The 16484-nt window shown below is 48.6% G+C and overlaps 1 protein-coding gene across 2 annotated transcripts in view; it reads right to left on the reverse strand.

The window, feature by feature from the left end:
• LOC129026176 (tensin-3-like) overlaps positions 1–16484 on the reverse strand; it is a 229640-nt gene that overhangs the window by 140532 nt on the left and 72624 nt on the right. For both annotated transcript variants that reach the window (XM_063656015.1, XM_063656016.1), the window contains exons 5-7: positions 6575–6627; positions 4066–4237; positions 1856–1906 (exon numbers count right to left, since the gene is read on the reverse strand). In XM_063656015.1, the coding sequence (XP_063512085.1) occupies positions 1856–1906; positions 4066–4237; positions 6575–6627 (276 nt within the window). The remainder of the gene's footprint in view (positions 1–1855; positions 1907–4065; positions 4238–6574; positions 6628–16484) is intronic.

Here is a 16484-nt window from a genome sequence, read left to right on the forward strand (position 1 = left end):
GCAACAAGAGAGGGGAGCTCCCTCAGTTTCCATTTCCTGAAACCTTCTGAGGCCATCTCACAATGACTTCTTTCATCATCGATACATTTCATTTGGGAGTAAAGAACATGCTGGGTGGCCCTTTCCTAAAACTCAGTGAGCACGAGGACCAACTTCCTTCACTGGGAAGAAAAAATAAAGCATTATACTGCCCACGTGATGCCTCTTCCTCTAGGGGCTCATCTGCTCTTCTGCAGCTGGGGTGACAATTCTAGAAAGGTCTTTGAGTTGCCGATGGTGCAGGTTGTGTGAAGAGGGCTGCAGTCCAGTGAGATCTCAAACAGCAGTCCTAGGCCCAAGCTGCTGCCAAAATCTCCCCACTCGGGTTAAAATCCCAGTTTGGAGAGTGCAGCCAGCCATCTCCCACACTGTGCAGACAACACCTCAGAGACAATCTCCTGGAAAGGCAGGACTTAAGGAGGAAGCACCTTCAAAACCCTGATTAAGTTTGGTGCTTGGACAAAGAAAATCACCACCATGTGCTAAAGACACAGTGACTCGGTACAGAACTGCAGCTCTGAGCATCCTGAGGCACACAGAAGTCCACAGTGGCCTGTGGCCACATGGGGGTGTTGCTTTTCCTTTGATTTCCTTTTGTCAGTAGGGTGAGGACAAGGGGCTCTATCTTACGATGAAAGTCGTAGAAATAGTGTAAGATTGTTGGAAATTTCAGAAAACTGCCAGGAAGTAGGAAAAGTCACTACCGCTGCCACCACTCAAAGATAACCACTGCAATGTTTTCATGAATCCCTTAGTCTCTTTTCCATATACATTTAGCATAATTGAGATACCATTATACATAAATTCTATACTCTACTATTGATAACTAGTATTAAAATAGGCAACTTATCATGTTTCCGCTCTGTTACTCTAATGGCTGCAAAATATTTCAACATATAGAATATACATACATATATTACCACAACTTATGTTGACTGAGTCTTAAAATTATCCCAAGCTTTGCTATTGAAAATGATCATGAAGGGTGAGGGGCAAGGGGAATGAGAGCATTAGGACAAATACCTAATGCGTGAGGAGCTTAAAACCTAGATGACAGGTTGATAGGTGCAGCAAATCACCATGACACATGTATATCTATATAACAAACCTGCACGTTCTGCACCTGTGTCCCAGAACTTAAAGTAAAATTTGAAAAAATTTTAACAATTTTTTAAAAAATGAAAATTATCATGAAAGGAGTGGATTACTATGACCATAAAGAGATACTAGGAGAAGAGAGCCCCATGCTGATGGAAATGTTTTGTCTCTTGTTTGTGGTGGCTTAACAAATCTATACACATGATGCAGTTTAGATTTGTTCTATACATATATTTGTTATAGATTTGTTCCATGCATATATATATGCAGTATATATGAAAGATCCCAGGAGGCGGGAGGAGGAAGCATCACGTGTATAGATTTGTTCTATACATATATATGTAGTATTTATCATCTATACACACGATGCCGAGAAACACACATGTACGCAAAACCAGGGAAATGTGAGTGAGGTCCGTGGACTATACCAATGCCAACTTCCTGACCTAGATATTTTACTATTAGTGTTGTAAGAGTCTCCCACTGGAAAGACTGGGTGAGAAGTACAGGAGATCTCTGTATTATTTTCACAACTTCCTATGAATCTCTAACTATTTCAAACTGAAAAAAAAAGTAATTAAAACAATTGATATGAACAATTCCTAATACTCCTTATCAAGTCACATTCCACAAAGACTAGTAGCAAATTATTTTTGCACAAAATAAGCATTGTTTACATTTTTCAAAAATGCAGAATATAAAGGGATGAACTCCATACCTTTGGGTTAAGCTTTGTAAGGTCATATCTCTTTTCTGAAAGATTCAATACCTATAAAAGAGAGAAAAAATGCCTTGCGTAAAATAGATTTTAATATTTTAAAAAATTAATACTTTAATTTTTATTTAATTTTAATTAATACTAATTTTTTAAAAAAATATCTAAAATCTTCACACTCACAAATTGGGGGATAAAAAGCTTTTAGACAAATCCTTGACATCAGAGATGAAAGGAGAAAACACACTGCATTTTTACATGATGTTTCCCTTCCAGGTACTGAGGATCAGAAAAGATTGAAAAATATAGACGTGTGTGGTCACAGAATACAAAACAAATAAAATAAATAAGATAAGGATGGCATGCAGAACCCTTACACATAAAGTCTATATTCTACTTCGTTAGCTAGTATTAAACCAGGCAATTTACCGTGTTACTATTTTTTTTTTAATTCTCATGGCTACAAAATATCCCAACATACAGGATATATATATGTACACATATATATACACACACACACACATAAAAAATATATAATATAAAATATATATACATATATATATAAAATAAATTCCATGGTCTTGCTCCTGACAACACAAACTGACCCAATAGAGAGGTGGCACATGGTGGGGAAGGCAGTCCCTCCTCTATGGCCTGGTGGCCCCAGGCCTGGAAAGGGCTGAGTTCATGCCCAGCCAAGAGCCACGGCCTAAGTTCACTGAAAAAATCACAGCCATTTGTGGAACCTTGCTAAATACTCCAGTAGTTCAAAATGAAAAAAATAATAACAATAATGTTCCAGCAACAAGGAGCCTTAAAAATTAACTAAACGTCCTTCTCACTTCAGAGTCAGAGATGTGAGGAAAGTGAAGGGTGGGGGCTTGTCCTGGTCACCCAGCAAGCCCTGTTTATGACAAGGGGGGCGCTGCTTTGAGACCCACAGTTCATTTCTTAACCCTGCACAAGAAAAAGATCCCTGCCATAGCCATTTTGCAGGGAGAGCTCTGGCCCTGACAAGGCCCCACAGACAGGTGCTGGCCAGGGCTCCAGGCCCTCTGCATGGTCTCTTTGGGGAAGGTGGACTGGGGAAGAGGGGAAGGATGGCCAGAGAGGAGACTCGGGATGTGCTGACCAGCCTGGGAGTGGCTTCCAAAGGAAGGAGCCATGGTCCTGCAGAGCACACTGCCTCAGTGATGAAGGAGGAAGCCCTGGGGAGGAGAGGGCCCCTGGTGAGAGGCACCACCATCAGATGGGGCTTGGCCACCACTTCCTGTCCACTGCCAGGTCACAGACAAGATGGGCTTCAAGACGAGAAAGAGGCAGGAGCCTGAGTGAATCAAGGATTGGGGAGGGGTCAGGACACAGGAAGCACCCGGGCCAGGGCTGCTCTGGCATCAGACGGAGGCCACATCCTACTCTGCCACTTGGGTCCACCTCTCCCAGCCACTGGTGCCCCAGTCATTGGAGCAGACCAACAAGGAAGACAATGACCACCTTGTAGGCTTGCGGGGCAGATTAGCTTTACCACAGATAAGGAGGCCTCCTTACTAGAGATAAGAAGGCAGGTAGAGAGAGGGTGCCAGGGAGCTGTCATTCAATCCCATTAGTGACTGTTGACAGCAGAAGGAAGTCAGCCTCCACCTGGGCTATCAACCATGGGAACAGAAAACAAGGGGCCAATCAGAGGGTGAGAGATGGTGAGAAGCTGTTCTGTATTATTTATTCCTCAGATGTGGCTCCACCATCAACTCGACACGTGTGTTTTGAAAATCAAGCTGTCTCCTTGTCTCCAGGGCAGCCCCTGGTTTCTTGGGTGCCCACCTAATTTGTCTTCCTAATTTCTGGCTCAGGAGGAGAGTCACAAGTTTGTCTTTTGATACCAGGGATGCAGCATGGGAGTGCAGGGGTGGCTGGCCGGGGACATGTCCCAAGGCACTGGGGAGCCAGCCTCACTGATGAGTGCAGGACGAGGCAACAGCCATCCCTGTGGTCAGCAGTCGTGTGTCCCTGAAAGCTACCTACAGAGACACATAAGGCTCCTCCCCAGGCGTGGCAGCAGAGAGACACAGGACGAGGGCGACATGGACAGCTGTGTGAGCCCAGGCCCTTGAGCTTCTCCCTCATGTGTAAACCAGTGTTCTGTGAGTGCCCATCCCTACACAGTGCCTGTTGCAGAGCCTGCCCAAAGGCTCCCGGAGCTGCCCACCTCTCACCAGGTAGTTGTCCCCATGCTTGGACTTGAGCATGCGCGTGACCTCCTGCAGGTTGTGCAGGTAGGATTCCTCGGAGCAGCCGGCGGGGAAGGACACGGCGATGATGCGCTCCGTGATGTAAGTGAGGTCCAGCCCATGGCCCTCCTCCATGGTGGGACTCAGGATGACGAGCCTGCGAGAGAGCAGTGGGCAGATCAGAAGCAGGGTAAGGAGACAACAGACATCCCCTAGGAAAAAGGTGAAGACGACGGACACTCATCCCCTGGGTGTTCACACCAGCACCTGGGCGGCCAGCTACGGGAATTTACAGTGTGCACAGCCTCTGCGCTGTGTTCCCATAACGGTGGGCAGTGTGGGGAGGGGCACAAGATTGAATTTTCCTAGCAGGGCATGACAGGGTACCGCAAGCTGCAGCCAGGGAACGCACAAAGAGAAAGCAACCCAGAGCAGTGACACATGGGCTCAGATGCAAAAGCACGAAGGCGGGAAGGACTTTTTGTGGTTTCACTGGGAGCAGGAACAGGGTTCCAGGTGGGACTCCTGGAGAGGGAGCCTCAACCCTGCTCCGAGGTATCAAGGTCGGCACGAGGGGACACCGGGAGGGGGCCGGGAGGAAGAGGAGATGGTGTGAGCAGAAGCCAAACATCAGCAAGCAGCTCCTCGTGTCCGTATGTGGCATCCTGGGGCAGGTGCGGCCAAGGATGAGGCTGGTGAGGTGGCCAGCTATGGTCGTGGAGGACCCTGCAGGCCCAAGAAGGAGGCAGGACCTCACGTGGAGAGGGGACCAGCTGGGGCATAATCAAAGCGGCCTTTCATCTACTGAGCAGCAACTCAGCAGACTCCTATCAGAAGGCTAAGAGCTCCATGGGGCCCCGCTGGGACGCCACCCAGCTAACCACAGGCCAGGTGGATGCAGAGTAGAATGTGGGGCTGGCCACCCAGCCAGGGGCCCAGGTGGCCAGGGCAGGTCCCCAAGTGTGAGATGAAGACTGTGGAGGAGGGAAGAGGGAAGAGGGTAGAAATGGTCATGTCATGGCCAGCAGCCTGAGGACGTGGGCAGGACTGGCAGTGTGGGAGCCAGGCACCCAATGTGACTGGAGACAAGGGCCTCCCACAGACCACAGATTCTCCACCAGCCCTGTGGTTCCCAGGGAGGCCTGAGCCCCTCCCAGGAGGGCTCCTAACATTAGGGCTGAGGGTGGTATCCAGGAGGAGGTGGAAAAGGTTCCAGGGAGAGGGGATGAGGTCAAACCCAATCGGTGCCCCCATGAGGTAAAGCCAGAGGCATGGGTCCACAGGACGTGTCCTTAAGTCCCTCCAAAGTGCTGCCACCAGCTTTGGAGTTTTCATTTTTACTACTCCTATGTGTTCCTCTCTTTCTTTTAATTTTAGAAAAATTCAAAACCATATAAAATGGTTTTACAAACCTCCATGTACCCACATCACCTAACTTCAAAATTACCAACACACAGCTAACCTTTGTCCATCAATACCCCCAGCAATCTCCTCCACCACTTTGATTGCTTTAAAGCAATCCCAGATACTATGTAATTTCATTTATAAATCTTGCAGTATTGATTTCTAAAAGATAAGGGCACTTTTTGATTAAAATGTCTACAATGCCATTATCACACCTTGAAAGGAAATAATAACATCAAACATCCAATACCATACATTTATTTTTATTTTTATTTATTTTTACTTTTTCGAGACAGAGTCTCACTCTGTCGCCAGGCTGGAATGCAGTGGCACAATCTCGGCTTGCTGCAATCTCTGCCTCCCGGGTTAAAGGGATTCTCCTGCCTCAGCCTCCCGAATAGCTGGGATTACAGGCATGCACTACCACACCCGGCTAATTTCGTATTTTTAGTAGAGATGGGTTTTCACTATGTTGGCCAGGATGGTCTCGATCTCTTGACCTTATGGTCTCCTCACCTCAGCCTCCCAAAGTGCTGGGATTACAAGCGTGAGCTACTGCGCCCGGCCCATACATTTATTTTTTAAGGTTGATTTGTTCAAATCAGCATCCAAACAATTCCCAAGGATTTTGTTTTCTCTACCTTATTTATCAGACATGGATTTAATTCCAAGTCAAATTGAACACTGTTAGAACAGAAATGAAGCGCTTCCTACGGTCATGAGGATCCACAGTGAGTGCCTCTCCAGAAAATGCTGGCTCAGGGCCCCCATCATCTGCTCTAAAGGGGCTCTTGCCAGCACACCCTGGAGTCTCCCCCAAAAGTGACACTTGCACAATCAGGCCTCAGCAGTGCAATTATTTATTCAAAGACAATCACAGGTGTTTCTACCAGCTGGGCTTCTGACCCTGACACAGCATTTAGAAACGGATAGAAAACGTGGCCTGTATCACCTTTGATTGGCAATGTTTACAACCAAAACAGAAATTATGATTTCTACAGAATAAAATGATGCCATGCCCAAGTTTCCTCTGTGGAGAGCTGACCTACAGCCAGAGACACAGGAATGCATGACCCACACAGACACTCACCACAGAGGTTTATCATGGCAGAGCGAACTGGACAGTGTGGAACTCCCTGGAGCCTGCAAATAACAAAACAAGGGTCATTTTGAAGTTTCCTTTCCTGCCAGTCTACATGACACAGACACCACTGAGAGGGAACAATGACAGCTGTCCCATAGTTTAATTATAAACTGCAAGTCAATCATAACTGCTAGCTCACCTTATCACCTCAGAAGGGTCTACACCATGTTGTGTGCTTCAGCTCACCAGAGGACGCAATGCCACTAACCAGCATCAGGACGGGCTTCCACAGGAGCCAGTGAGGCCACCCTCCAGTCAGGGCAAGGTAGGCATCACTTGGCGTGCAAACAGTGCCCTGCCATCCAACACGGGAGGTGCCAGATGACACCAGCACTATGACTATCATGGCTGCTATTATTTACTTGAAAGAACCAATTAATGAGTGACTTTCAGGAATTGTCAATCATATCTACTCTTTTTTAAAGAGCCTATTCAACAGAGAGAAAAGACTCGGGTTATAATTACTTTACAGTTATATAACCCTTCCTTGTGCATAAGGGTTGTTATATACTATGGTGACAGAGATCTACTATTTCAGGAAAAATGCCCAGCAACTGTATGAGTAAGAAGGCTCTCCAATATTTCAGAAGTGAGGAAATTGGGGCTCAAAGAGGGAAGCGATCTTGTCAGATGGCAGAGGTGAATGGGGAAACCCAGACACCCCCTACAGGGCTCCCTCGAAGTCTCTTTCTGGCCCAAGCCAGGTAATGCTGCACACATGAGCCCAGAGACCCCCGAGTTGGGGGGACACAGAGCCTCCAGCACTCCTCCTGCTCCCCGATCAAAGCAGGCCCACAGACACCACCATCAGAGGTATCAACACCCCCGATCACACCTGGGATCCCACTCAGGCAGGTGCAGCTCACCTGGACTCCTTTGGCAAGAAATGAACAGAAAACAAATTCTATGTATATTTCAGAGACCAACAATACAGATGTTTTCCTGAAATCATAGCAATGCAAAGCCTAGTACCAATTCCAAAACAGCAGAGATCATCGTCTCAGCCTCCCAAGACAGGGGCAGGATCTAGGGGTGTGCTCTTGAGTTCTACACCAAGGTGCTGGTGAGCTCAGCCCTGGGTCCACCTCCTCATTGCTTTCCCTGGGCAAGCCCCTTGGTCACTCCACTTCTTTGTCTCCTGCCTTTTGAAGTGAGAATAGTAACAGACAGGGCCAGTCTCATGGAGCTGTCCAGGGATTCACTGAGGTAATTCTGTCAATGGCTTGGAACCCAGCCTGGCACCGCATGGCCACTGCCCGTGCTGGGCAGACCTGGTCAAGTGAAGTCCCGTGGTCTCCAGACCCCGCCCACCCCGACTTCTGAGGTGCACCCCCTGCTCATCCCCTGTGCCCACAAAGCTGCAGGAGGCTCTAAACATGTTCCTCTGATCTTCTCAAAGCCCTAACCCAAAGCCTTTCACAGCTCAGACTAGACAGCTACAAAACAGGAGACTACTCTTTTGCCTAGTAGAGCAGCAAAAATAAAAATCTTGAAAACATTTTTTAAAGTTTTGGTGAAATATAAACAGATGCAAGATTTCAGAGGACAACTTGTCAGTGTGTATAAAAAGTATTTAGAATACGGCCGGGCACAGTGGCTCACACCTGTAATCCCAGCACTTTCAGAGGCCGAGGTGGGCAGATCACTTGAAGCCAGGAGTTCAAGACCACCCTGGCCAACATGGTGAAACGACGTCTCTACTAAAAATACAAAAATTAGCCTGTGTGGTGGCGCACACCTGTAATCCCAGCTACTCAGGAGGCTGAGGCACAAGAATCACTTGAACCTGGGAGGAGGAGGTTGCAGTGAGCCGAGATCGTGCCACCGCACTCTAGCCTGGGCAACAGAGCAAGGCTCTGTCCCAAACAAATAAACAAAAAAAAAAAGTATTTAGAATGCAATCCCAGAAGCAAACTGAATGCACTAAAATGAAGTCTCCGAAAAGTAAGGAAATGATACATCAAAAACCCGTTTAGGTTAATTCATACAACCTGTACATGTAAGACTCAAATTCAAGCAGCTCAGATGCAATCCTAATAGAACCAATCCCATCAAAGGGAAATTCAGCTTAACCAGGGTCCCATTTACTTCAAAAAAGTGTTCAATAAGCCAACATCTCAGGGGAGAACAGCAAGGAGTTTGACCGACCATGGTCCTGGGTCTTATATGAACCCACCGGGATCTGACTATATGTGTCCCACATCTTGACCAGACCACACATCCAAAATACAGTGACTCCCATTGCAATGCCATGCTGGAGTACACTGGCCCAGTTCCTACAAGTGGGCTGTCGCTTCAGACCCTATGTCACGCTTATCATTTGACCGTGAAAGCCTGGCATGCAACTTAACATACAAACAGCATTATATAACTCACTGGGCAAAGCTATTTAACTTTCACATGGCACATCATTCCAAGATGACAACCACACAAATACGTGACTGCTCACTGCCGGCACCAACGTGATGGGGTAGGAGTGTCACTGTCCCTCAGGCAGGGCCCTGACGGCAGGAGGGAAGGAGGGAAGGGTCCCAGAAGGCATGAGGACTCTGCTGTCCCTGACGGGACCCAGGGCCCATTTCCTCAGCTGCAGAGTGAGAAGGGCAGGTCAGACAGACCCACGGGATCTTCTCAATCCAATAATCTCTGAATCCAATTCAGCATTATACGCCTTGATACAGTAACTCCAATGTTCAAACCCGGAAACCATACAAATTGCAACCACTGCCAAAAAAAGAAACAAAAAAAACCTTTTAAATCAATAGTTACATAATTTCTAAGGTCAAGGCCAATGGAGGAAACTGTAATCTGTGCTATCACCACAGGGAGGCCCCAGCACCTGAGCTGGTGAAAAGTCAGAAAAAGTGTTGAATTGCACAAAGTTGCTTCCATGAAGTGTTCAGAAATGCAGGGTTCCTGTGAAGTGTCCCAGCATTGCCCAGAGACACTCCTTCCTTAACCTCTGTATTGGGAAGAGGGGTAGGAAGGAGGAACTCAGCCCGTCCCCCAACATGCCCAATTTTCTATGTAAGTCTACATCCACTTAAAATCGAGGCGAGACCCAGCACATCTCAGGGCCACCCTCCAAGAACACAGAGAGTTCAACACCCACTCGAATCCCCAGCCCCAGACCCGCATCTGTCCACCTCATGCCTCCAGATGTGCAAACCCAGGCCTGGCCACCTCCAAGGCATGTGGTGCTCAGCAGCTTCCATAGCACAACCCTGAAGAGCATTGCACGGAGCCCAGCAGAAACCCCAGTAAGCAGACATCACCATCCCTATGTTACATGTTACAGGATGGTAACATACGGATGGTGATGAGGAAACGAGGATTTGGTGGGCGGGCGTGTTGGAATCCCACAGTTAAGCTGCAGTAGCACCTTCTGATGCCGAAACTCTGTTCTCCTTCCATCTCCTGGCTTTTGGGTGGTCCACACCCTCTCCTGCACAGGCTGCCCCTGAATCACATGAACATCAGTGAGGATAAAAGACTCTTGCTTGGGGGAGCTGTTCTAGCCCTGTGCCAAAAAGGGGAGAGAAACTATGGCCCTTCCGTCACTTCCAAGTCAGCATCTGAGATCTGATGTGCACTAAAATCCCCCTGAATCATTCAGCGGTTAAATCTGGAATCAAGTAGAGGACATGCCTATGACAGGTCCCCCTGACACACTGGGGTAGAACCCCCTCAGCTGCTTTGACTTGGACTAAAATGAGAACCAAGCCCCATACTGAACTGGAACTACTGCCAAGAGTTTCCAAAATACTGTGCTTGTCAAGAGGAGACTCAGGGATATGATGTCCCTTTGAGTCTTTATTTGAAAGTAAACAATATACCTACACTTGGGTTGCACAAATCTAAACCCTGTGTGTGCACAATAATGCATTTCATGACTGTAGGATGACTGAGAAACTAACTTGCTATAGGTTTATTAAACCTGGCTCCTGAGAAACCCGAAATCCTAACCTCATACAAGGTTTAAAAAACTCTCTCTACTTGTAGGCACCAGTCCTGCAAATCTGTGTTGCAAACTCACTATCTCTAGGTGTTTTGTTTGTTTGTTTGTTTGTTTGTTTGTTTGTTTGTTTTGAGACAGAGTCTTACTGTCGCCCAGGCTGGAGTGCAGCGGCATGATCTCAGCTCACTGCAAGCTCCACCTCCCAGGTTCCTGCCATTCTCCTGCCTCAGCCTCCCAAGTAGCTGGGACTACAGGTGCCTGCTACCACGCCCAGCTAATTTTTTTGTATTTTTAGTAGAGACGGGGTTCCACTCTCTAGGTGTTTTGAAAAGAGAGCTGCCCGCTCACGTCCTCAGAAGCCTTCCCAAGCTGTGGTTTCCTTCTGGACCCTAGCACCGATGGCGATCAAATCCAAGCCCTTCGTGATTAGAGTTCCCATGAGATAGAAACACAAGTTGCTTCTTTTTTTCTCTTGTTTTCCAGGGTGAAAAAACCCAGACAGCAAAGCCTCCCACCCAGCCTCTGCCCAGCCCATGCCTCCCTCACCTGTGTCCCTGTTGGCATGCTCTTACCACAGCCTTCAACACCCAAATAAGAGAAAGGGAAAAGGGGGGCCCAGGTAGAATCTGTGGTTAAGGTTAAACCTGCAGAAGGTAAGCCTGCAAAGACCGCCCTGTTCCAGGCTGCTTTTTTTTTTTTTTCTTTTTTTTTTGAGTCAAGCTCTCACTGTCGCCCAGGCTGGAGTGCAGTGGCGTGATCACGGCTGACTGCAGCCTCTCAGTGACTTCTTGGGCTCAAGTGATCATCCCACCTCATCCTCCCAAGAAGCTGGAACTACATGCATGTATCACCAAATACGGCTAATTTTTGTATTTTTTTTGTAGAGATGGGGGTCTCGCCATGTTGTCCAGGCTGCTCTGACGCTCAAGCAATCCACTGGCCTCAGTCTCCCAGAGTGCTGGGATCACAGGCGTGAGCTTCCGTGCCCGGCCAGACTGCTCTTTAGAAGCATTTTCCTTCTACAGGTCCTGGAGCTCATCCTGGCCATGTGACAAACTGGCCCCATGGACTCAATGAGGTCACTAAACTCCCTTTCTCTTCTGGTAAAATGACAGCTGTGGATCAAACACTTGGAGGTCATCCCAGCCCTGGACTCCCTGAGTCAGTGAGTGAAAAGGGAGGAGAGGCATTCCTCAGATAAAGAATTAGATGCACTGCCTGGAGGGTCATTCTGGTTCCACATATGTTTGTTTGTTTGTTTTGAGATGGAGTCTCGCTCTGTTGCCCAGGACAGAGCACTTCCTAGTGTGTCACACGCAGTGGGTGAGAGCAGACTAAGCGGCAGGAAGGCAAAAACACCTCTTTTGGGAGAAAGCAGCCTAGCCTCATGGCAAAGCACACAGGCTCCACATCAGGCAGTCTGGGTCCAAGTTAAGGGTCCACCGCTTGGCACCTGCAGCCTTAGGAAAGGTCCTCCACTCGCCTCAGCCTCATCTCCCTCCTCTTGCCAGGACTGTGTGCTCATGTCCCGATCTCACCTTGGAGTTAGCAATCCACGCATGGCACTCTAGGGCAAACCTGCTTTTCACAGTGGCCCTATGGCACATGGTCCTGCAGTGACCCTACAGTTCTCAGTCCCAATGTGCCCTCCTGCAGGGCGCCATCCTGCAGTGCGCTATCCTAGCACACCCTAGGCTTCACCCTAAAGACCCTACCCTAAAGCCTCATCTCATCCCACAGCGCCCCACCCCACCACGTGCCATTTGCCAAGACCAGCGGACAACTCTAGAACATGTGGTGATGCTCGCTCTAGTATCTCTATGAGAACCATGCTTTCCACTGTGAACTGTGGCTTCTTGCTCAGGAGGACAGGCCTGATCAGAAGGAAGACATGAGCTTCAAAGAGTCTTTCTGCACATCTGGGAGCAGACCGAGGGAAGAGCCAAGCAAATCCACCTAACGAAGGCAGAGAAGACAGCAGGAGGCCGGGGGCCCTGGCGGAAGGAGGCGAGGCCGTGGACTGCTGGGACTGAAAAGGCCACTGGAGATTCCCCAAGGCCACTGCCAAAGCACATTTCCAGAGCAGCCAACCCTGGAGCTGCTCCCTTGGCTGTCACATCAACACCATGGCCACCACCCGGGCAGGAGTAAGCACACTCACCAGAAAGCCAGCAGCCTCCTCTGCACTCACCCATGTGGGGCATGCAGAGGGGGAGCACAGGGAGGAGGGAAGAGTGAAAGACACAGGCCCCATTCCCTCTGCAACAAAGCTTCCTTGAAGTCCACGACGTCCCAGGGAGACATGGGATCCTCCCCAGGCGGGATGGGATTCCAGTTGGTTTGATGTTTGTCTCCACAGGTGAGGATCTGGGAGCCCCCACCTGACAGGAAGGTTAATTTCGAGACAAGCTTGTAATCAATGAGAGCCCAACTCTGGTGGGGATTTGATTTTTTTTTTTTTTTTTTTTTGAGACAGAGTCTCACTCTGCCACCCAGGCTGGAATGGAGTGGCACAATCTCGGCTCACTGCAACCTCCACCTCCTGGGTTCAAGCGATTGTCCTGCTTCAGCCTCCCTAGTAGCTAGGATTATAAGCACCCACCATCACACCTGGATAAATTTTGTATTTTTAGTAGAGACAGGGTTTCACCATGTTGGCCAGGCTGCTCTCGAAGTCCTGACCTCAGGCAATCCACCCACCTCGGCTTCCAATGCTGGGATTACAGGCGTGAGCCACCGTACCCAGCCAGAATTTGGTTCTTTTTTAACCTATGTCCTTCGACTGCTTGTTTGAACAAATCAAAAGTTTCCAAAACCTCACAGTATAGTAATGAAATCTGGCATCAGACAGACCTGGGTGTGAGTCCCACACCACCTGCCAGCTACAGAATCTTGGGCCAGGGCACTCATGAGCCTCAGTGACCCCATCTGTGGAGCGGGATAATGATGTCTGCCTTGTCAGGCTGTTCATAGAATAAAGACAAAAAAGTCCAATGCCTGCCTGAGACTAACAAGCTAGCCTTGCTCACTGCAGATTGTCCCTGAGCCTTGCACTGTATGTTGCCGATGCATCCAGTTAAACTGTACAGAATCTCCATTGCCCAGGGAAGTCACTGCTCGACGTTCAGCACTGTGCACCTGGCATGGGTGCGTATCCTGCAGGTGGAAGGCAGTCCGAAGAGTAGAGCTCAGCTGCAGCAAACCAAGCCTATGTCATGCAATTAATGCTAGTGCGGCATTTCAAATGGAGTATCCTTCACTGACGTCCCATTGCCATGGGGTGAAAGGCAGGTGCTCAGCCTGATCCTCAGAGCCCTGGGTGAGCCAGCCCCTGCCTCCTCGTGTGCCTCCCTCACTCCCTGTCCCTACCTTACCCGCTCTGCTTCCTCCTGCCCCAGGTTCTTTGCACATACCACACACAGTTTAGAATGCTCCTCATCATGTATCCCAGTTTTACCTGGTTAACTCCTGTGATTTCTCAAAGCACTTGGCTCAGATGGCAACTTCCAGCAAAGCATAATCTGATCTCCCTACCCGACCTGAGTCGGGATGCCATTAATATATTCTTTCTACTTTGGTCTCCTTTTTGTTTTGTTTTTTTTTTGTTTGTTTTTTTGTTTGTTTGTTTGAGACAGGGTCTCACTCTGTTGCCCAGGCTGGAGTGCAGTGGGGTGATCTTGGCTCACTGCAACCTCCATCTGCCGGGTTCAAGTGATTCTCCTGCCTCAGCCTCCAGTAGTTGGGATTACAGGTGCCTGCCACCACACCTGGCTAATTTTTGTATTTTTAGTAGAGATGGGGTTTCACCATGTTGGCCAGGCTGGTCTTGAACTCCTGACCTCAGGTGATCTGCCCTCCTCGGCCTCCCAAAGTGTTGGGATTACAGGCGTGAGCCACCACGTCCAGCCCTGGTCTACTTTATTGTGTCGACCACAACTACAAGAAAACAACTAACTGTGAATTGTCGTCTGAGCTCTACAGCCCCCTCCCATGCAGATCCAGCAGAGGCACTGGCAGTCTAGCTCCCAGAGGTATCTCTAGCCACTCGGGTGGCACTCTGCACGCAATAGCCACCCAGCACAGCAGTCTGTAGAATGAAGAAAGGAAGAAATGAACCACTAATCCCAAAGTGGCTGTGGAGTCATCTGGCCATCTGAAGAGGCATGAGGATGCTGTTGTTAGATTTCAATAACAGACAGCTAGTTAGCTTTAGTTTTGGGTTAACAAAAATAAATGTACCCACTGACTTTAACAGGCTTATCTAAAAGAAGAGTAGGATGAAAAGCAGTGACATCTGCTCCTTCCCAAGGTTATAACATGGAATAACTGGGGCCTATTTAGGAAGACAGTGCCCACAGAATAGCAATGTGGTTAAGTATCAGCTTGACAGCTGGGTAAAAGCTAATATTGTGACTTGGATACACATGACTATAAACTACGGATTTTTCTCACCCACTGAGCTGAACTCAGTATCCTGTGCCTACTCAAGTACTGAAAACGGTAATACATATTTTTTAAGTGCTTTCTCATGTAATTCCCCAAGACTACCTTTTAAGAAGCAGTCCCCTTAGCATCTCTGCCTCCCTAAGACCCAAGACTCTGGAGTGGAGGTGACCATCCCTCTTCCCAGGGGGGCTCTGACCACTGGCAGAAAGCAGGTCTCCACTATCTGCCAGGCCTCTAGCTACAGCCCAGGCTGGCCAAAGAAGCAGTGACTAGCACTGGCCCTCGCTCCTGCTTACCCACGGGCCAATATGGGTGCAGGGCAGTGCCAGGATCCTTGAGCCAGGGTCGGTTAAACATGGCACCCCGTTCCCTGCCTCTCCTTGTCCTCACTGGCTTTTGGTGAAGAGGAAAGAAAAGAAGCCCTTGGCAGGGCATGGTGGCTCACACCTGTAATCCCAGCACTTTGAGAGGCCAAGGCAGGGGATCACAAGGTCAGGAGTTCAAGACCAGCCTGGCCAACGTGGTGAAACCCAGTCTCTACTAAAAATACAAAAATTAGCCAGGTGTGGTGGTAGGTGCCTGTAAACCCAGCTACTTGGGAGACTGAGGCAGGAGGATTGTTTGAACCCGGGAGGAGGAGGTTGCAATGAGCTGAGATCGTGCCATTGCACTCCAGCCTGAGACGCTGTCTGAAAAAAAAGAAAAAGAAGCCCTTTTATGGACGTCATGTTAGGAATCCCAGCAAGGCCTAAGCCTGCAGTGAGAATATCAGCTCCCCTGGTTGTCCCCAGGGCCTGTGCGCTGCTCCTAGCAGCCTCACCCGCCCTGAAAACTAGCAATGTAAACAGCTCTGTAAAAAGAAACAAAAGGCCAGGCACAGTGGCTCACGTCTGTAATCCCAGCACTTTGGGAGGTGGAGGCAAGTGGATCACTTGAGGCCAGGAGTTCAAGACCAACCTGGCCAACATGGCGAAATCCTGTCTCTACTAAAAATACAAAAAATTAGCCAGGCGTGGTGGTATGTGGCTGTAGTCCCAGTTACTCCGGAGGCTAAGGCAGGAAAATCGCTCAAACCCAGGAGGTGGAGATTGCAGTGAGCCGAGATGGTGCCACTGAACTCCAGCTTGGGCAACAGAGCGAGACTCCATCTCCAACAAATAAATAAATCAAAAGAAACAAAAGCAACGGACAAATCCGCAAGGAAGCAGGACTATGAAGGGCATGGTGACGAGAGACACAGATCATAGCTGCCGGGCTATGTGTGAGGTGGGGACAATTAAACAGGTTGGGCTGAGACACCTCTGCACATTCTGTTTTTGTTTCACCAAGCAAATGGAGAATAAATACATGTAAAATCTTTTTCAAAGGCAACAACCTGAACAACATTCAGTTGGCAAATTTCAAGGCATTTATTTGTTCATCCTTCATTGATTCCTCCACCATCCAGCACAT

Source organism: Pongo pygmaeus, chromosome 19 (assembly GCF_028885625.2).
Source record: "Pongo pygmaeus isolate AG05252 chromosome 19, NHGRI_mPonPyg2-v2.0_pri, whole genome shotgun sequence".
Classification (NCBI taxonomy): Eukaryota; Metazoa; Chordata; class Mammalia; order Primates; family Hominidae; genus Pongo; species Pongo pygmaeus.